General features: G+C 40.8%; 1 protein-coding gene across 22 annotated transcripts in view; it reads left to right on the top strand.

The window, feature by feature from the left end:
- DLG1 (discs large MAGUK scaffold protein 1) overlaps positions 1–23,001 on the top strand; it is a 291,832-nt gene that overhangs the window by 139,063 nt on the left and 129,768 nt on the right. For 17 of the 22 annotated variants that reach the window (XM_036351782.1, XM_036351770.1, XM_036351764.1 and 14 more), the window contains 2 exons: positions 7,929–7,982; positions 22,299–22,349. In XM_036351782.1, the coding sequence (XP_036207675.1) occupies positions 7,929–7,982; positions 22,299–22,349 (105 nt within the window). The remainder of the gene's footprint in view (positions 1–7,928; positions 7,983–22,298; positions 22,350–23,001) is intronic. The other 5 variants (XM_036351776.1, XM_036351768.1, XM_036351778.1 and 2 more) reach the window with 1 other exon arrangement.

Here is a 23,001-nt window from a genome sequence, read left to right as displayed (position 1 = left end):
TGTCATTTAAATTTTATCAAAGCCCTTTGAAGTAGGAATTATCATGCTTATTATACAGGGTGGTACAGAGAAATATATATTCAATGGCTGCTGAAGTTGCAGAAAGAGCAAGGGCTTAATAATGCACCTACGTCTCACTTTCTGGCCTCATTCACTATTTCCTGGCCTCACCCTTTTCTGGCTGTGTGATGGTGGGGAAATTACTCAGCTGCTCAGAGCCTCAGTTTTTCCACATAGAAACTGAGCACATGGTAGGTGAATAACAGATGCTTGTTCTTCCTAATGGAGATATAATCATATAATTTCTATGATACTGGCCTATTAAATATGCAGGCTTATTTACACCCCAGAGTAAATATTCTGCTTTAGAATCAGATGTTTTAGACCTCTGTTTCTACTAGTTTTGTAAAGAGCTGTCATTTAATGAAAGTACTGTTGAAAATGCTTTCATGCAATTTTTTTTATGTGTGTATCAAAGTCTTTGTTCATACTCAGACATATGCTTTGGAGGGATTGCTTTTAGTTCAGTTTTTTTGTTACTCTAATCTTGTGTATATTAAGATGACTATAACATTGTCCTTGTCTTCTAGGAGCCTACTATCTGCAAGAGACAAGTTAATTCCCACATGACATGAGAGTAGTTACATTAGAAATATATCCAATCCAGAGTATCCTATTGCTTCTGGACTGTTAAAGTTTCACAAAACATCTGGTGTATTGAGTCTTAAATGATTTGACCATTAATATAATCTGAAGCATGACTTAATATATTTTCATTTTACTGGTAATCTTAAATAGACTAGCATACTCTGAATTACCTTGATGAGTTTTTTTTAACCATACACTAATATGTGACTGTGGGGCCTTTATTCTATTTTTGTGTTTTGTTTTGGTTTTGCGGATTTGTTTATTTTTGTATTATTTTCAAATCATTTCAAACTTACAGAAAGTTGCAAGAATAATATAAAGAAGTCCCATATACCTTTACTCAGATCCCCCAGTTTATATTTTTACTTACTACATCTACTCCATCATTTCTCTTCCTATATAATTAACTGATACTATTTTTTGTGGAACATTTAAAAGAAAGTTTCACTCATACCCCTTTTACCCTTAAAAACAAATATTTTATAATATGTAATGTTTTTTCCTAAGGACAATAATATTTCCATAGTACAATGAGCTAAATCAGAAGATTGACATTATAGTAAAACCTCGATATAATGGACTAATTTGAGTGAGGGGATGTTCATTAAAGCCAAAAGTCTGTTACATAATAAAGTAGGTTTTCCAAATGCATGTGTTAAAAAATTGACAAATTAGTTACCCTGTTTTTATTTATATAGACATGTTTGGGTAATTGAAATTAAGTGTGTATGAAAAGTTTAATTTTACAGAAAAGTTTCCTATATGTAGCACAGTAATTTTAAATTTACACTGAATAGGTCTAGTAAATGTGTGTATTCACCAGTCACTGTGAGTAAACTAGTGCACATGGCGGGGGTGTGGCTTCACATATGTTGGAAAATCAGCCGGCACGCATTAAAACTGCTGCAGGAAGACTCGCCACTTGACAACCGAACCAATTACTTCACATGAGCACGTGCTAATCATTCACCTAACATTGCTTATGAGTGGTGACTCTTGTATTTAAATATGTAGACTGTGGTTGTAGATAAGTAATATTTATTTATGTCAGTGAAATTACTACAGCATTTTTCCCCACATTGCTACAACTTGCATGATGGATTCAGGACCTGAAGGAGGGGCCAACGCACAAATGAAAACACTAGACAAGAAATATGAATTTTTAAGGGGTGGGGGCCAGGTGGTGTCTCTTTCATGAAGAGCACACTGACCTCTGGCTAGTCCACTTTTTATTTACTTGAATACACATTTGCCCTTTAGCAATGCATACTAGTATATCAAAGGTAAAGTTTGGTAAACAGAAAAAGGATTATCAGGTGCCTTGAGTCACCACTATCTCAACATGAACAGTCAGTGCATAGTGTCAGCCCTGCTAGCGCTCAAGGTCCATCGGCCTTCCACATTCCTTGGTGCACTTTCATGATAGTATCGGCAGTGGGTGGCTTCCTGCACCACATATGGCCTATTTGCTAAAATTTGTTAAAAATAACAGTGAATTAATAGCAAAAATAACCTGTTAATTTAATTATAAGCAAATCACGGTTGAAAGCATTTTAAAAGTAACAGGTATTGGCATACAGATTGGAAATTTTGTCCATTAAATCCAAAGTTCATTATATTGAGGTCTGAAAAATTGAGGGTTTACTGTAATATAATACTGCTAGAGTCCCGGTGCACAAAATTCGTGCACTGGGGGGTGTCCCTCAGCCCAGCCTGTACCCTCTCCAATCTGGGACATCCCTCTCACAATCCGGGATTACTGACTCCTAACTGCTTGCTGGACTGATTGACACCTAACTGCTCCCCTGCCGGCCTGATTCCCCCAACTGCCCTCCCCTGCCGGCCATCTTGTGACAACATGGGAGTGGCCATCTTGTGTCTGCCATCTTGTGATGACGTGGGGGTGGCCATCTTGTGACACAAGGGTGTGAGGGTCAATTTGCATGTTGCCTCTTTATTATATAGGACTAGAGGCCCGGTGCACAAATTCATGCACCAGTGGGGTCCTTCAACCTGACCTGCGGGATTGGGCTGAAACCAGCTCTCCAACATCCCCAGATTGTGAGAGGGTGCAGATTCTGAGAGGGCGCAGGCCAGGTGGAGGGACCCCACCAGTGCACAATCAGGGCCAGGGAGGGATGAGGGAGGTTGGCCAACGGGGAGGAACCATGGGAAGGCTCGAGGGCATGTCTAGCCCGTTTCGCTCTGTCCTGTTGGCTGGACCCCAGCAGCAAGCTAACCTACCGGTCGGAGCATCTGCCCCCTGGTTGTCAGTGCACGTCATAGTGAGAGGTTGAGCGGCCTTAGCATATCATTAGCATATTACACTTTTATTGGTTGAACAGCCAACTGGTTGACTAGACACTTAGCATATTTGGCCTTTATTATACAGGATTATCTACAGACCTTAATTGTATTTTGCCAGTTGTCCCAATAATGTTTTTTGTAGGAAAAACAAAAACATGTCCTTAGGTCAGTGCAATGCTACACATTAAAGTTAGTTTTCATGATCTTTTAGTCTTATGTATCGTAGAGTAGCTCCATAGTCTGTCTGTCTTTCATGAGTGTGGCATTTTATAGGAGAACAGCCTAGCTATTTTCTAGAATATTATTCAATTTGTGTTTGTTTGATAGTCATAATTAGATGGAGGTCATATATTTTTCCTAATTATTTTATTGTGATAAAATACACATATAAAATTTACCACTTTAATTATTTTAAGTTTACAGTTTAGTTATGTTATGTATATTCATATTATTATTAGGTCTGATTTATTTATTGTGTCTCTTAAGTTCAGTATAGTGCATATGGCTGGCTATCAGACCAGATATAGGGATTATGTATTTTTGTCTGCCAAGAGCATCTCCTCCTGATGAAAAAGGCTTCCCCCTGCCCCATTTAAGCAATCGTATCCTATATAATCTATCTATACTAATAAAAAGGTAATATGCTAATTAGACCGGGTAGACCGGCCATCTTCCAGATGTCCGACTTCCTTCCGGACAAAGCCATGGTGGTGGGAGTTGAGGCAGAGGCCATTAGGGGCGATCAGGTCAGCAGGGGAGGGCAGTTTGGGGTGAGATCAGGCAGGCAGGGGAGGGCAGTTGGGGGCAAGATCAGGCCGGCAGGGAAGGGCAGTTGGGGACGAGATCAGGCCAGCGGGGAAGAGCAGTTGGGGATAAAAAGGCCGGCAGGGAAGGCAGTTGGGGGCAATATCAGGCTGGCAGGGGAGGGCAGTTGGGAGCAACCAGGTTGGCAGGTTAGGGCAGTTGGGGTGAGATCAGGCCAGCAGGGGAGGGCAGTTGGGGGCGAGATCAGGCCAGCGGGGAAGGGCAGTTGGGGGCAAACAGGCTGGCAGGGGAGGGCAGTTAGGGGTGATCAGGCAGGCAGACAGAGGGGTTAGGGGCAATCAGGCAGGCAGGCAGGTGAGCAGTTAGCAGCCAGGGGTCCTAGATTGTGAGAGGGATATCTGATTGGAGAGGGTGCAGGCTGGGCTGAGGGAACCTCCCCACCCCACCCCCCGTGCATGAACCACTAGTTTAAATATAACTATTAAAATATTAATATCTTAAGTTATGTAAAAAACAAAAGTGATGTTATAAACCAGTTACATTAATGCGAGCTTCTATAATTGCTCTTGTATTTATTTTACAAAGATTTTACTTCTTCAAACACCGTGATTTACTGTATGCTGTTGTTTCATTTCAACCTATGGTACTCCCTGTAGCATTTCTTTCAGGGATGGTCTAACTTCCTCAGTTTTTATTTATCTGAGAATGTCTTAATTCCTCCCTCACATTGAAAGGACAGTTTTTGCCAGATATAGGGTTCTTGGTTGCCTTTTTTTTTTTTTAAGCTCTGAATATATCAGCCACTGCCTTCTGACCTTCAAAGTTTCTAATGAGAAAGCGGTTGATAATCTTATTGAGGATCTTTTGTCTGCAAGTTACTTCTTCCTTGCTGCTTTCAAAATTGTCTTTGTATTTCAAGTTTGACTTAATGTATCTTTGTATGAATCTCTTTGAGTTCATCCTACCTTGAATTTGTTGAGCTTCTTGGATGTTTATATTCAGGTCTATTATCAGATTTGGAAATGTTTTGCCTATTATTTCTTCATATTTTTTTCTCTGCTCTTTGATCTTTCTCTGCTCGTGGGACTCCAACTGTGTGTATGTTGGTCTGCTTAATAGTGGCCCACAGGCCTATTAAATGCTGGCCGCTTTTCTTTAGTGTTTTCTTTCTGTTCTCAGACATAATTTTTATTATTTTAAGTCCACTGATTCTTTCTTCTGCCTAATCAAATCTATCTTTGAGTTGCTCTAGTGAATTTTTCATTTCAATTATTGTACTTTTCAGCTCCAGAATTTCATTTTGATTTCTCTTTATGTTTTCTTTCATAGATTTTTGTTTTCATTTTGTTCATACATCATTTTCTTGTCTTTGTTCACCTTATCTTTTAAGTTCTTAGAACATCTTTAAGGGTTGCAGATTCAAGTCCCAGTCAAGGGCACATACCTGGATTATCGGTTCACTCTCCAGCCTATGTAGGAATGTGCGTAGGAAGCAGACAATTGATGTATCTCACATTGATGCCTCTCTGCTCTCCCCCCACCCCCATTCTTCCCTTCCACTCTCTCTAAAAATCAATGGAAAAAATATCCTCAGTATGAGGATTAACAACAAATAGCTGAGTGCTTGATTCAGTGTAGTTTTTCTTGCTTTACTTTTTATTATGAAAATTTTCCAAAATACTCAAATGTAGAGAGAGTAGAATAGTGAACTCCCTTGTATACTCATCACCAACTACAGTAATCATCAACTGGTATATTCTTTTATATAATCTACTAGGGGCCCAGTGCATGAAATTCGTGCACGGGGAAGGAAGGGTCCCTCAGCCATAATTTTTTAAGAATGTAACTTCTTTTGTAACTTTAAATAGCTGTGTTCTTTCATGCCCTCTTCTGTAATTGCTTAAACAAAATGCGGTAAAGTTGTACTATTAGTTTTTTTAATTAAGTGAAATATTAATTTGAGGTATCTCAGTAGGCCATTGAGAAATGAATATGTTCAAATATTCATAAAATCTCATGTCTATAAATTGACTATTTTTGCTTAAACAGCAATCTTATAAATAGTATCTTTATGAGATTTGGTTTTCACTGAATCATTCAAAGACAGACTATGATATTCAGAGGTATGGATCCACATAAAATTAATGTCATGCTTACATATATATAACTAGAGGCCTAGTGCATAAATTCCTGCACAGATGGGGTCCCTCGGCCTGGCCGGCGATTGGGGCTGGTCTGGGCCCTCTCACACAGTCCCTGTTGAAGCAATCGAGGCCCACCAGCCAGCCAGAGGGAGGGACTGCAGGAGGTTGGCTAGCTGGAGGAAGGGACCAAGGAAGGTTGGCCTGCCATGGGAGGTTGGCTGTGGGAGCACACTGACCACCAGGGGGGCAGCTCCTGCATTGAACATCTTTCCCCTGGTGGTCAGTATGTGTCATGGCGACTGATCAACCAGTCATTCAGTCGTTCGGTCGTAATGGTCGCTTAGGCTTTTATATATATAGATAAAGTATTCCCTACACCTTTTAAACCTGTTGCTTCATGTACCCCAAATGCATACTTTATAATTATTTATCAATGACTGTGTTGTCTTTAAGCATCTTATCATATGATCGTCCATATCTAGTATTTTGCTGGCAATAATGTAAAACATTTGAAGTCTGAATATTTACTTTTTAGAAAAGCCCATACACTTGGAAGAAAATGGTTATTTTGTATATAATGCTTGTTTCATACAGCTTTTATGTATAATTCTTTATTAATTGGATTAGAACTATTAATACTTATAAACATTCCTAACAGTTGCTTAAAGAATAGTCATCTTTTTAAAAAAATATATATTTCTTTATTAATTTCAGAGAGGAAGGGAGAGGGAGAGAGAGATAGAAACATCAATGATGAGAGAGAATCCTTGATCAGCTGCCTCCTGCACACCCCCTACTGGGGATCAAGACTGCAACCCAGGCATGTGCCCTTGGCCGGAATCGAACCTGGGACCCTTCAGTCTGCAGGCTGACGCTCTATCCACTGAGCCAAATAGATACAGAGGCAGAGCAACATCGAACAGACTGTCAAACTACAGTGGGAAGTCCTGGGAGGGTTGAGGGGAGGGGGTTAAGAGATCAACCGAAGGACTTGTATGCATGTATATAAGCATAACCAATGGACACAAGACACTGGGGGGTAGGGGAGGACAGGGGAAGGTTAAGGGGAGAAAAAAAAAAGGAGACATATGTAATACTCTTTGTAATACTTTAAGCAATAAAACAATTAAAAAAATAATATTGGGGGAAAAAAGGATAGTCATCTTTTTTTTTCTTTGAAAATGTCATTTGATTTGTTACTTCTATACTTCCATATGTGTAAAAGAATGGTGATTTTGAGGGAAATCACATCAGTTTTCTGGTATGTTTCTGATATATTCTGATGTGTTTTTCATTTGGCATAAATTACACTTTATTCATTAAATTTCATTTCACCCATATAGTAATTACTTTGAACTTAACCAGAAAATCAAACTTTTTTAATCCAAACTTAATTAGATGTATTTCTGTTTTTTGCTTGTTTTTTATTTGTTTGTGGTGTTTTTGTCTGTTTGCTTTTGTGTGTGTGTGTGTTGTTTGGATTAAAAAGTTTTGTAATTGTTGTGTGAGTGGTCTAGAATAACAGTTGGAAAGCAATAATTGGGGCTGAAAATAATTGGGGCTTTTACATTACCATTCTGGTTCCAGTTTTCTAAAAGTATGTGATTGATTTCTTTGTGTGGTAGACTTTTTTTCATGTTCAAACACAATTCATTGTGGGAAAGAATTTTTTTCTTTCTGGGTGATACAGTCATTGAAATCTTCATGGAATCCTTGAGAACAGAAAAGCTAATGACTTCTAAGCAATTCAGGAAGAATAGTTTATTATACTGAAGAATACTTGTGGATTTTTTGATGAGGCTGGTGAACTTTTTTGCAAACCTTAGAAATTATCTGTTTGAGCGGAAATAATTTATTTCCTAAAAGAAAATCTATTTTTATCGCTTATACCTATTTTCATTTGTTGCTGGAAACTGGGTACATTGTTTAACATATGCAAAGCTCATATAAAACTATAATTGAAGAAATAGCAAATCTGTCATACGCTTCTAACATTTGTGAACGTTAATATTTAATGTGTTCAATTTTCCTGTTAAGCTAACACATTACAATTCTTTCTTTAAGGCAAATCCTCCTCCAGTACTGGTCAACACAGATAGTTTGGAAACGTCGACTTATGTAAGTTCCAACTCATCCCGACATCAAATAATTCTGCTTTCCCTGTTCCGTTTTCTTTAGAGATGAAGATGACAGCATTACTTTCTCTTACATATTTTACTTATAATATTCTATCACTGACCTACAGTTGTGAAAGTAAATGAAGCCACACTGTCCTTTTTTGGTTGTTTCTTTTCCTCATACTTACGCAAAGCAGAAGTGTTGAAATTTATGGTTTTATTTTTAAATTAAAATGATTAACTTTCACCAAAGGCTATTTCTGATCAGTGGTCACTAACACAATGCCTTTCAGAGTCATTTTAGAAGTTTAATTGAATAACTAAATATTTAGTAACCAGGTTTATGTGTGTATTCATATATTAAAATAGTTATAACTATATAACTTTAAATTGATTGCTACTTTTCTCTAAATTTACTTTGTTAAAAAGCCCTGTTTCCTTAAGATAATTAGCCAGAACATCAGAATCTGATCTAACATTTTTCACCCCAAAGGAAAATGTCTTTGGAGATGTTTAAGTAGAAGTAGTGCCTGTGCGTTTTTAAAATTAAATGATACATAATTTCATAAGCTGTAAAAATCCTTTGCTCTTATTTTTGAACTGTAGTTTATTTCAGGCTATACTATAAAACATTCTATTTGGCTTTATTTTTTTGTATTCATATGAATATGGATGTATCAGATAACGGGATTTTGGAAAAACCTCAAATAATATTTAAAATAAACAGACATGCTCTTCTATACTTCTTTTTAGTCAATATTATCTTTCACATTGATGTAGAGTACTTAAGCAGAATTTTGTTTGTACATTTGTCAATATTTTCTTCTTCACATTTCTTTCTTCTTCACTTGTTCTCTTTGTTGACTTATGTTTTGCTTATGGGCTAAGTCGGTGATTAAATATTTTTTACTTTTAAAACCCTTTTAACTGAAAGATTAATATAAAATAATTAACAGAGAAAACAATATCAACAAAGAAAATACATATGTATTGTAGGGGAAATGTCAACAAATTAAAAGCAAATAAGCATACTAAGTAGCCAAAAGTTATATGATTTCCAGTTTGTATGACATAGCATTTAAAAAAATATTATTCTTGCTAAGCAAGGTATGTTGAGGGTCTCCAAGAACACTCACTACTCACTTTGGGAGATTCACTGATTCACAAGACTCAGCATAAGATTTAGTACAGCTATGTAGTAAGTTGGGCTCTGCATGTCAAGTTATAAGACAGTATGTCTAGAACAGTGGTTGTCAACCTTCTGGCCCTTTAAATACAGTTCCTCATGTTGTGAGCCAACCATAAAATTATTTTCGTTGCTACTTCATAACTGTAATGTTGCTACTGTTATGAATCGTAATGTAAATATCTGATATGCAGGATGGTCTTAGGCGACCCCTGTGAAAGGGTCGTTCGACTGCCAAAGGGGTCGCGACCCACAGGTTGAGAACCGCTGGTCTAGAGGATCCCATGTTTAGATTTCCTTATACTTTCTTCCTCCATGAGGTGTCACACAGAACACTCTTTTCCCTAGCAATAAAAGTACAGCACTATGTGTGAAGTGTTTCCTCCCTGGGAAACTCATTGTAGACTCAGTGCGAAGTTTTTTATTGCAGGTTGGTCACCTAGGCACCCTCTGTCCAGCACATACCAAATTTCCAGGCTCCCAGAACGGGAAAGCAGGTATTCAGCATAAACTGTATTATCTCTATAAACTCTAGCCATAGTAAATTATTACCGTTTCAGTTATGGAATGGTGTGAACACACCCAAAATTAATTTCCCAAATACCTGCTAAGACCCTTCTAGAGATAGCCGCCGTAGGCCTGATATGTTAACCCTTTTCTGGACATAAAGAAATAAGATAAATTCTAATTCCTCAAGCAAGATTTGCCAGAGTGTGCTACTTTATCTTTCTTAAAGAACACAGTGTTCTCCATAGCACTTGCTTATGTAGGCAGAAAACATGTGTTTTGTTTGGGTAAAACAACCTTAAGCTTTTAAGAAACAAGTATTTAATCCTGAAATTTAAAATGTATTACAAAATGGTTTTAAACTTATTTGTTATTCCTTTGTTAATTCCTTGATCACTTAATACTAGCTATATATTGATGAATAAATATAAGAAAAATTATGGCTGCTACCGTAGAACCATAACTTTTCTTGTCTATAGTCACTAAACTTCCCTAAATTAAGTAATTAATTGAACAGGCAGTGCATGTACATTGTGCAGAATTCAAAAGATACCAAAAGTTATCTGGTGAAAAGTAATTCTTTCTTCCACCCCTGCTTCCAATCTTCCAGTTCACCTGGACTAAGGCAGAAAGTGTTAGTAGTATCATCTATATCCTTCTATAAACATTCTCTGCAAATGCATGCATATATGTGTTATTTCTATACTTTTACCATGTAAAACCAATGCCCTTCTGATAATTTTTGTAGAGATATTTTGTATATATATGTGAGTATAAAATCAGAACATACTCATATGCATAGATTGCTCAAGGAGTATGTCAATTTTTAGATTTGATCATTATTGAGAAATTGCACTTCATTGAGTTCTATTATCCATTATACTTCAACAAAAGGTACCTGTTTTTGCTTCATATTGTCACAAGCACAATGTGTTAATAAACTTTTATAGCTTTTGTTAACATGTTTAAAATGTATTGACTCATTGGTTTAATTTGCATTTCTATCTAAAGATCGCCTTTTTCTACCTTTTCACCTTGAAAAAATATATGTTGAGATATTCACATACCACAAAATATACCTTTTTAAAGTGTATAACTCAGTGGTTTTTAGGTTATTCCAATATTGTACCATCACCACCACTTTCTAATTCCAGAACATTTTACCACCCTATAAAGAAACCCTGTACTCATTAGCAATGACTCCCCACTCTGCTCTTCCCTCAGCACCTGATAACCACTAATCTACTTTCTGTCCCTATGGACTTGTCTATTCTGGGCCATTCCTATCAGTAGAATCATATAGTATGTGGCCTTTGTGCCTGGCTTCTTTGACTCAAATAGTGTTTTCAGGGTTCATCCATCTTACAGTATATATCAGAACTTTGTTTCTTTTCGTGGCTAAATAATATTCCATTATATGTATATACCACATTTGGTTTATTCTTTCTTGTGTTGAATTTGAGACCCTGCTTTCATTTCCCAGTGGTAGAATTGCTGCATTGTATGATAATTACATATTTAGGGTTTTGAGGAACCACCTGTCTTCCATTCCAGTTTCACCATTTACATTCCCACCAGCATTATATGAGGGTTTCAGTTTCTTCACATATCACCAATCTTACTATTCTTCATCAACAATGTTTTGGACTTTATTATAGCCCTCCTAGTGGGTATGAAATGATACCTCATTGTAGCTTTGATTTTCATATATTTAATGACCAACGTTGAGCATCTTTTCATGTGCTTATTGGATATTTTTATATCATCTTTGGAGGAATGTCTATTCAGATTCTTTACCCATTTTTAATTGGATTATAGTCTTTTATTAGTAAGTTGTAAGAGCTCTGTATACTAAATGTAAGTCCTTTATCAGATATATAATTGCACAGATTTTCTCCTGTGGATTGTCTTTTCACATTTCATAAATCCTTTGAAGCACAAACTTCATATCTGTATATTCACCTATTCATATACCAGTGTGTGTGTGTGTGTGTGTGTGTGTGTGTGTGTGTGTGTGTGTGTGTATATAAATATATATATAACTAGAGGCCCGGTGCACAAAAATTTGTGCACTCGGGGGGGAGAGGGGGGGTCCCTCAGCCCAACCTGTGCCCTCTCGCAGTCTGGGACCCCTCGGGAGATAACAGCCTGCTGGCTTAGGCCTGCTCCCGGGTGGCAGAGGGCAGGCCCAATCCCTAGGTGCAGCCCCTGGTCGGGCTCAGAGCAGGGCCGATTGGGGAGTTGGGGCACCGCTCCCTGTCATGCACAGAGCAGGGCAGATTGGGAGGTTTCAATGCCACCCACAGTCACGCTTAGGGTACGGCCGATTGGGGGGTTGGGGCACCGTCCCCTGTCACACTCAAGGCAGGGTTGATAGGGAAGTTGCGGTGCCACCCCGTCACGCACAGAGCAGGGCGGATCAGGGGGTTGGGGCGCTGTCCCCTGTCATGCACAGAGCAGGGCCCATCAGGAGGGTTGGGGCTCCGTACCCTGTCACACACAGAGCAGGGCAGATCAGGGGGTTGAGGAGCTCCCCACTGTCACTCACAGAGCAGGGCCCATCAGGAGGGTTGGGGCACCGCCCCCTGTCACACACAGAGCAGGGCGGATCAGGGGGTTGGGGCACCGCCCTCTATCACCCACAGAGCAGGGCCAATCAGGGGGTTGGGGCACCGCCACTGTCACACTCAGGGCAGGGCCGATTGGGAGGTTATGGCTCTACCCCGTCACACACAGAGCAGGGCCCGTGGGGGTGGGGGGGTGGGGGCACCGCCCTCTATCACCCACAGAGCAGGGCCGATCAGGGGGTTAGGGCGCTGCACCCTGTCACACACAGAGCCACAGGGTGATCAGGGGGTTTGGGTGCTGCCCCCTGTCACGCTGATCCCGGTGCCAGGAGGCATATTACCCTTTTACTATATAGAATAGAGGCCTGGTGCACGGGTGGGGGCTGGCTGGTTTGCCCTGAAGGGTGTCCTGGATCAGGGTGGGAGTCCCCACTGGGGTGCCTGGCCAGTCTGGCTGAGGGGCTGAGGGACGTTTTCAGGCTGACGGGTGACTGAAGCTCTCAACCACTCCTTTTTTTCTTTTTTTTTTTTTTTATTCTGGGCCAGCATTAGCTCAGAGGCCTCGGCTGCTGAAAACAGGTTTCTGGCCTTTGTTTACCATCTGTATTTGATACAATGTTGCGGTCCAGCTGGCAGAAGCACCTGAGTAAAGCAGGTTTCTGGGGTTTTGTTTAGCTTCTACATTTGCAACATAGTTGCTTAGAGTTGCAGCTGAGAGGCCGGCAAGTCAGGCGGGGAACATTGGACTCCTCCGTCACTGAAGCAAGCAAACCTCATGTTAGTTTCAAGCTGCCTGGCTGCCGGCCGCCATCTTGGCTGACAGTTAATTTGCATATCTCGCTGATTAGCCAATGGGAAGTGTAGCGGTTGTACACCAATTACCATGTTTCTCTTCTATTATATATAATTAGAGGCCCGGCACACAAAAATTTGTGCCTCAGCCCGGCCTCTGCCCTTTTGCAGTCTGGGACCCCTCGGGGGATGTCAACCTGCTGGCTTAGGCCTGATCCCTCCGTGGGTCGGGCCTAAGCTTGCAGTCAGACATCCCTCTGGCAGCCCGGGAGCCTTGGGGGTTGTCCACTTGCCAGCGGGGAGTAGGCCTAAGCTGCAGTCAAACATCCTTAGCACTGCTGAGGAGGTAGGAGAGCCTCCCGCCAGCAGTACTGTGCTGGCAGCCATCAGCCTGGCTTGTGGCTGAGCAGAGCTCCCCCTGTGGGAGCGCACTGACCACCAGGGGGCAGCTCCTGCATTGAGCGTCTGCCCCCTGGTGGTCAGTGTGTGTCATAGTGATCAGTCATTCCCAGTCGTTCTGCTGTTAGGGTCAATTTGCATATTACCCTTTTATTATATAGGATAAAGGCCTGGTGCACAGGTGGGGGTCACCTTTTTTGCCCTGAAGGGTGTCCCAGGTGAGGGTGGGGGTCCTGCTGAGATGCCTGGTCAACATGGGTGAGGGGCTGATGGCCATTTTCAGGTTGGCCTCGCCCCCTATCAACCCAAGCTCCAGCCTCTCCTTTTTTTCTTGTTTTCTGGGATTTATTTATCTTCTATAATTGAAACTTTGTAGCCTTGAGTGGAGCCCAGGTCCGGTCAGGGCAGGCGGAAAGCTTGGCTTCCTCCATCGCCGGGGGCAACCCAAGCCTCCTGCTTGCTCCAGCTCCGTGGCCCGCGATCTTTGTGACGGAGTGACGGTTAACTTGCATATTACTCTTTTATTAGATAGGAGATATGTGTGTGTGTGTATGTATATGTATATGTGTGTGTATGTATGTATGTGTGTGTATATGTGTGTGTGTGTGTGTGTATCCTATCTAATAAAAGAGAAACATGGTCATTGGCATACGACCGCTACCCTTCCCATTGGCTAATCAGCGAGATATGCAAATTAACTGCTAGCTAAGATGGCGGCCGGCAGTCAGGCAGCTTAAAGCGAACATGAATGAGGCTTGCTTGCTTCAGTGACGGCAGACTCCAACGTTCCCCGCCTGCCTTGCCGGCCTCTGAGCTGGCAGTTTGAAACATTGTAACAAATATAGAAGCTAAACAAAACCCCAGAAACCTGCTTTCAGCGAGCTGGAATCTCAGAGCTGGAGTTATACATTGTTTCGATTATAGAACCGAAACAAACCAGATACCTACTTTCAGCAGCGGAGGCCTAAGAGCAGGAGCCTCAGAGCTAAAGCTGGCCCAGAATAAAATAAAATTAAAAAAAATGGAGCGGTTGGGAGCTTCAGTTACCCAACAGCCTGAAAACAGCCCTCAGCCCCTCACCCAGACTGGCCCGGCACCCCAGTGGGGACCCCCAACCTGAAGGATGTGTGACCAGCTGCAAACAGCCATCATCCCATCACCCAGGCTGGCCAGGCACCCCAGTCGGGACCCCCACCCTGATCCAGGACACCCTTCAGGGCAAACCAGCCGGCCCCCACCCGTGCACCAGGCCTCTGTGCTATATAGTAAAAGGGTAATATGCCTCCCAGCACCGGGATCAGCGGAGCCATGAGGCCTCCCAGCACTGGGATCAGCGTGACAGGAGGCAGCGCCCAAACCCCCTGATCAGCCCTGCTCTGTGTGTGACAGGGTGTGGCGCCCCAACACCCCCCCACCCCACCCCCGCTGACGGGCCCTGCTCTGTGTGTGATGGGGTAGAGCCATAACCTCCCCATCGGCCCTGCCCTGAGTGTGACAGTGGCGGCACCCCAACCCCATGATTGGCCCTGCTCTGTGGGTGATAGAAGGCAGCGCCCCAACCCCCTGAACCACCCTGCTCTGTGTGTGACAGGGGGCGGTGCCCCAACTCCCCTATCGGCCCTACTCTGTGAGTGACGGGGGAGCTCCTCAACCCCCTGATGGGCCCTGCTCTGTGTGTGACAGGGGGGAGCTCCCCAACCCCCTGATGGGCCCTGCTCTGTGCAGGACAGGGTACGGAGCCCCAACCCCCCTGATGGGCCCTGCTCTGTGCGTGACAGGGGGCAGCACCCGAACCCCCTGGTTGGCCCTGCTCTGTGCTTGACAGGGTGGCACCGCACCCTCCCCATCGACCCTGCCTTTAGTGTGACAGGGGACGGTGCCCCAACCCCCAATCGGCCCTACCCTGAGCGTGACTGAGGGTGGCATCGCAACCTCCCAATCCGTCCTGCTCTGTGCATGACAGGGGCGACGCCCCAACTCCCCAATCGGCCCTGCTCTGAGCCCAACCAGGGGCTACACCTAGGGATTGGGCCTGCCCTCTGCCACCCGGGAGCAGGCCTAAGCCAGCAGGGTGTTATCTCCCAAGGGGTCCCAGACTGCGAGAGGGCACAGGCCGGTCTGAGGGACCCCCACTTGCCCCCGAGTGCACAAATTTTTGCGCACCGGGCCTCTAGTATATATATATAATAAACTTACTTAATTAGACCTGCTTTCTGATGTAGCTAAACTTTTTCCAGCCCAGTGAAGCACCCCAACTTCTCTTTTAGGTAATTGTCAGCAGCACAGCAATAAATACCAACTCAAAGCAGATTATTATTGTAGATCATGCAAGGAGAACAAAGGGTGAAATATTTAACTGCAACAGTGTTTGACCATATTCTGTGCAGTGAGAAAACCTGAAGTCATTTTCAAGGCCCAGCATTTCTTACTTCTTTTCAGTCGGGTCATGTTTTTAAATCTCTATTTTCCGGCTAATGAAAAGAAAATAGGATTCCACCAAGTCTCCTATCTACCTACTCCAGGACTTCTGTGAGAATCAAATGAAATGAGGCACAGGAAAACACTTCACAGACATTTGGTTAAAATAAAAAATGTTTGCACTTGGCTATTAAGCAAGTCGTGTTCCTGGGCTGAAGAAACTCCAAGGAGGCTAGTTGCTAGGGAGAAGAAGCCAGGTATTGCTACGTGATGTCATTACCCGGTGCCCACAGCGACCGTTTCCAGGCTGAGCTGGGCTGTGGGCCACATTTTGTGCCCTGGCGTCTCGACAGCATTGGCTGTGATTTGGTGGGCTGTTGCTCCAGTGTGGTGGTGGGGCCTGTGTCCCACTTGGGGGAAACCAAGTGTTGCTTTGTCGGCGCCAGGTCTGCAGTGCAGTTGCTTTATAAATAGCCAGTGTGCATCATGGCATCTCCTGCATTGAGCGTCTGCCCCCTGGTGGTCAGTGTGTGTCATAGCAACCAGTTGGAAGGATACTTAACATATTAGCCTTTTATTCATATAGATTCTTATGTCAGTACCATGTATTCTTGATTACAGTAACTTTGTAGTAAGTTTTCAGATTAAAAGTCATAAGTCCTCCAATTTTTAAAGTTTGTTTTGGCTATTTTGGTTTCTTTGCATTTCCATATGAATTTTAAGATTAGCTTATCAATTTCTGCGCACATCAAAAAGGCAACTGGAAAACTGATAGGGATTGTGTAGAATCCCTAGGTAAATTTGGGGACTTTTGCCCTCTTATCAATATTATGTCTTCCAATCCATTAACACAAAATATCTTTTTATTCATTTACATCTTTCATTTTGTTCAGTAATGTTTTATAATTTTCATTGTACTAGTGTTAACACTTCTTTTGTTAAATTTATTCCTAAGCATTTTCTTCTTTTAAATCTATTATAAATGGGATTGTTTTCTTCGTTGTATTTATGGATTTTTTTTTCCATTGCTTGATATGGCAGTATAATGGATTTTCAGATATTGATCTGTCCTAACTTACTGAACTCATTTATTAGCTCTAAGTTTTTTATGTGTGGATTCCTTTTGATTTTCAACATCAGGTCATGTCATCTTCAAATAGAGATGGTTTTACTTCTTTTTAGTCAAATGCCTTTTAATTATTTTTCTTGCCTAATTGCTTTGGCTATAACCTCCATTTTAATCTATATATATATAAAACGCTAATATGCTAAGTATCCAACCATTCCACTGGTAGCTATGACACACACTGACCACCAGGGGGCAGATGCTCAACATACAGGCATGGAAACATGGGGAAGAGATTAACCAAAGATCTTATATGCATACTAGAAGCCTGGTGCATGGATTCTGCCTGGCCTGCGGGGATCAGGCTAAAACCAGCTCTCCGACATCCCCTGAGGTGTCTCAGATTGCAAGAGGGCACAGGCCCCACCTGGCCTCTGGTGTTTAATAAAAGTGGCAAGAGCAAACATCCTTGTTTTGTTTCTGATCCTTGGGAGGAAGCTTTTAGTTTTTTACCATTATGTATGATGTATTATACTTAGTTTTAACTATTAATTGATATTATAATTTCATTGGCCTTGGGTTAATTTTCTCTTCATGCATTCCTGTTCTTTCCTTAAATAGTAAAACTGTTAAGGAAAAGCAGAATTAAAGACAGTTGGTTCCACTACAGTAATGAGACGGAAATGGTTTGTTGAAATCATTCCCTTCTGTTCCTTTGTCTTTATATTCCTTAAGACAGACTGCGAACAATGAATTAGGAAAATTTATTCAGTTTGACTTTGGTAGCTTTCTTACATACTAAAAGCTTCTGTTTCTTCATTTGTAGCATAATTGATAATAAAATCAAAATGGCTATTCATTATTTAAGAAAAATGTGTAAGTAAATTATTTGGGGGTTGATACTTTGTATTTAGTTAATTTTTCATTAGGAAGAACATTTTCTTCCCAGTACATTTTTATTTTTAGACTTTTACCTTGTGTTGGTATAGACTTTAGGGTTTTTTAATTACCCAAGATTATGCATTAATATGAATTATGATTCATATAAATATTAATAAAGTCTTGAATTTTAATATATTACTCTATAGTTAAGGTGTTACTAAATTGAATCAAAACAACAGGAAACAATTAGGCTTTTAAAAAAATCTTCTTTTGGCCCTGTATGGTTGGCTCATTGGTTAAAGCATCGGCCCTTGGACTGAAGGGTTGTGGGTTCAGTTCCCAGTCAAGGGTATGTACCTTTGTTGTAGGCTTAATTCCTGGCCCCGGACTGGGATGTGTATGGGAGGCAGCCAATCGATATGACTCTCTCACATAAATCTCTCTCTCTCTTTCTATCCCCCTCTCCCCTTCTCCCCTCTTCTTTCCCCTCCACTCTCTCAAAAAAGTAAATGGAAAAAATATCCTTGGGTGAGGATTTAAAAAAAAAGTCTTCTTTGAACAAGTGTCATACCAATTATGTAATAGGATTTGTCTGTACTGTTTGGATATATTAGTATAGCTTATTAGAAAATTAAAATCTTTGGGCCAAGGGGACTGAGTATATCTGTGTTATAAATTATCCTTTGCTTCCTTATGTCACTTATATACCTATAATTAAAGCAAATTATATTAAAAAGAAAAAATTATACAACTTAAAAGTTAAACAGTTACTTTTTTTTTGAGGAGGGGGGGGAGAGGGAAAGGAGAGAAGGAGGAGATCTAAACAATTACTTGTTAATTCAGTTCATTAAATTCCACCTATGAGTGAAATCATATTTTATTTGTCTTTCTCTGAATGGCTTATTTCACTTAGCATAATGTTCTCTAGGTCCATCCATGCTGTCACAAAGGGTAAAATTTTCTTCCTTTTTATAGCTGAACTAGAGGCTGGGTGCATGAATTCGTGCACTGGTGGGGTCCCTAAGGGTGGCCTGCAGGGATTGGGCCCCAGCTCATGCCCCCAGCCCCGCCTGGCACCCCGCTGTGGCCTGGCACCGCCCCCTCACCTGCTCCACCATTCGCCTGCAGGGTAATCTATCGGGGCCGCCCCCCTCTCCTGCCTGGTTCCCTCAGCACCTAGGAGCCGGGTGGTGGCCCCACCCCGCACTGTCACCACTGGTTGCCATTGGTGGGGCGATTGGGCACCCGCTCACACCCACCTTGGCCTGGGCCACCCTCTCACTTGCTCCACCATCCCACCGCAGTTCCACTCTCATGATATGGTATTAAACCAGCACCAAGGACATTTACTATGTATCTACCTTTTCAGAAGGCTTAATAGTGAAAATCTCAAATTCCTTAAAGTAGAATCATAAACGCACAGTACAAAAACTTTACATATTAACCCCAAAAGGCCATATAAGCACACTCACATGGAAATGTTTTCCAGAATAAAATTTCAAACTACTGTATTTAGAAATTAACAATAATAGAGCCCATTGTAATGATTTTGGGATTTTGCCAAAGCCATATGCTGAAGAAAATTTATTAACTTTAATGGACATTTTTAAAAATAGAGGAGAGTAATAGGCATTCAATTCAAGCAACTTTTTAAATAGTCTAAAGAAAGAATAAAGAATTGACAAAAGCAGAAAGTAATAGCATAAAATTTAATAGATTAATCAGTAATGTTAAAACTATTTCTTTGACAAAGACTGATAGACTTTTAGGAAGTCTGAGCAAGAAAAAATAAAAGTGATACAAATAACCTTTAGAATAAGAAAAGTGATATAGCTGCTATTATGGATTTTATTTTTACTCATAAAAATTACTTTCAGTCAAGTTGTCCGGAGATCCTTATGTGTAACCCTACTGCAGGATGGATGCATAAAAATCATAATTTATACATACACATGTGTGCATTTATAATATATAATCTCAAAACAAGAAAAAATCTCTTGTGAGGAAGAAGAGAAAGTAGTAAATGGGTTTTAATCCCTTACAGCCATAAGAAATAAGAACCCCAAAATTAGTAGAGATGGGTTTCAAAAGTCCTCAAGAAAAAACTGCTAGCCCCTGAATTAAACTTGGATTAAGGGTTGCTTTCTTATAATATTGTGAGGAAAGTAAAGTAGCTTGCATAATTTAATTATTCTGTCATTTCATTATTGTGTTGCTGTATAGCAAACTAACCAGAAACTTAGTGGCTTAAAAAACAACAATTCATTATTGCTCATGATTTTCTGGGTTAACTGGATGGTTCTGTTTCACATGGTTTTGGCTGGGACTTTTAAAAAGGCTGGAAGATCCAAAATAGCCTCATTCACTTGGCTGGCAATTGGTGCTCGTTGCTGATTAGGAGTGCACCTTGGTGCTTTTGGTCAAGGGCTTTGATTCTCCTTTATTTGAATCTCCTCATAGGCTGAGCTTCCTCGCTTTATTTATTTATTTATTTTTTAAATATATTTTATTGGTTTTTTACAGAGAGGAAGAGAGGGGGATAGAGAGTTAGAAACATTGATGAGAGAGAAACATCAATCAGCTGCCTCCTGCACACACCCTATTTTGGATGTGCCCGCAACCAAGGTACATGCCCTTGACTGGAATTGAACCTGGGACCCTTGAGTCCGCAGGCTGACGCTCCATCCACTGAGCCAAACCAGTTAGGGCATCCTCGTTTTATAGGTGCTGGGTTCTAACGCATTGTTCTAAGACAAATGCAAACACTACAGAGCATCACATGAGCTAGCCTCAGAAACTACACAACATCATTTATGCCACGGTCTTTTTAAACAAAACTCTTCTAGGATCTGCCTAGATCCAGGGGGAGGGGAAATTGACAGCATCTCCTGATGATAGGATAGGTCAGTCACATTGGAAAAGAGCCTGTAGGATGGAAGGTTGTAGGAATCTAGAGAAATGCAGTATATCACAATCCTTATTTGACTTATTAGAATTAGTACTTTTCCCAGACTTGTGTCACAAGAAATATTAAAGCAATGATTTGATTCCAAGGACAATTCACCCTTCACTTAGTGGCTCTTGTTGTGGGAATTACTTCTTCCAGAAAGGAATAAGGAATAAATTGGAAGGAATAAGAGAAAGTACTTTGTTTTTAAGATGTGAGCAAGAACTTGAATGGTAAATCAAATTTGGGCGTGAAATGTGTGACGGGAAGCACCAAAGTAACAGATGCAGAGGTGGGAACTTGCAGTATATATAAAGGAAAGAGCAAATCATTCACATTTGATGGTATGTAAAGCTCATGAAGAGGTGAGATATGTATGTGAAGAATGAAACTGTGTGATAGATTGGGGTCAGTTCATATGACCTTTGTATGAGTTTCTGAAAGTTCTAGAGGAAGTGTGTTATTAGACACTAGAGGCCCAGTGCCCATTCACCGGTGGGGTCCCTTGGCGTGGCCTGCGGGGATCGTACCTAAACCGGCAGTCCAATGCAGCCTGCCACTCCTGTTCCTGCTCCTGCTCATCCCGGCTCCGCTGCACCTGCCGCTTGGTAGGCTCACTGTCACTGCTGCGGTCTCCGGGCTGTGGTGACCAGCCATAAGCCCTGTATCTGGAGCCCGTTGGTCAGCTGAGCAGCGCTCCCGCTGTGGGAGCGCACTGACCAACAGGGGGCAGCTCCTGTATTGAGCGTCTGCCCCCGGTGGTCAATGTGCATCATAGCTACTGGCTGGTTGAATGGTCAATCGGTTGCTTAGGCTTCTACATATATATATAAAATATATATATATATTTATATATATATATATAAAAATAGATGGGCTCCAAAAATATCTATCTGCATAAAGCAGAATAATTTGAGCAGTAGAACATACTAATCTAAGAGATTGGGTAGATTACATTGGCAATAGCCCTGAGGAGATTAACAAAGGCTTGAACCAAAGTAATAAAAATGAGAGTAAAAGGTGATGGTTTTCAGGAAAACAAGTATTCAGGTCAGTAAGAATTGGCAATTGATTAAGATGTGCAGAGAGCCCTGGCCAGCTTGGCACAGTGGATAGAGCGACAGCCTGCAGACTGAAGGTTCCTGGGTTTGATTCCAGTCAAGGGCATATGCCTGGTTGTGGCTTGATCCCCGTGGTGGGCATGCAGGAGGCAGCCGATCAATGATTCTCTCTCATCATTGATGTTTCTGTCTCTCTCTCCCTTTTCCTTCCTCTCTGAAATCAATGAAAATATATTAAAAAAAATAAAAGATGCAGAGAAAAGAGTCAGAATTCAATTAGCTGAATTCCATATTTGAAGATCATAATACCATGTCAACTCATTGTACTCTTCCATTCCTTAAAACATTTCCCTAAAATTTTTAAAATGAAACTGTTATTTTATTGCTGTCACATTTAACAGGTTTTGATTAATAAGTCATGCAAAAATTATGTTTTGCCATTTCAAATTTTCTACTCTAAATTTCTGTGCTACTTCTTTTTCCCTCCATTAGGTTAATGGCACTGATGCAGATTTTGAATATGAAGAAATCACACTTGAAAGGGTAAAAACTATTAATTATCTTAAGTTTTTATGCATAAATCTGTTGCTTTAAAGAACTCTTTAAGTATACAGTACTGCTCTTTCATTATAGAATTCAAGGAAATAGATCTTCCAAAAAACAGAGCCATGTAATATTCATTTCTTTTATAAGTTCACATATCATAAAATTAGCCTTGGTATTTTCAGAACATGTTGCTTTTCTTTAATAACCTTTTTTAAAATTTTCCTGGACTCATTTTCACCTGCTGTTAACATCTTACGTTACTAGAATACATTTGTTTCAACTAACGAACCAGTATCGATACATTATTAACTAAAGTCTAGACTTTATTGGATTTTCTTAGTTTTGATGTTTTTCTCTTCCAGGATCTCATCCAGGATACCACATTACATTTATTTATCATGTTTCCTTTAGACTGACAGTTTCTCAGATTTTTTCCATTTTTAATTTAATTTTTAAATTTATTTTTTATATAATAAAATATTATTTATTTTAAGTAAGTATTTAGTACCCTGGTCATTGTATCAATATGCTTTCATAGCAAAATAATAACCATATTTCTAATTGACAAGACCCTATCGAAAACTTATGTACTCCCCTAGTCAGAAAATAACTTGGGGTATAATTCAGGTGTATAAATTTTCTTGCTATA

The sequence above is a fragment of the Myotis myotis genome, unplaced genomic scaffold (assembly GCF_014108235.1).
Source record: "Myotis myotis isolate mMyoMyo1 unplaced genomic scaffold, mMyoMyo1.p scaffold_m19_p_2, whole genome shotgun sequence".
Taxonomy (NCBI): domain Eukaryota; kingdom Metazoa; phylum Chordata; class Mammalia; order Chiroptera; family Vespertilionidae; genus Myotis; species Myotis myotis.
The sequence above is the reverse complement of the archived record's forward strand: the minus strand, read 5'-3'. Positions and strand labels throughout refer to the sequence as shown.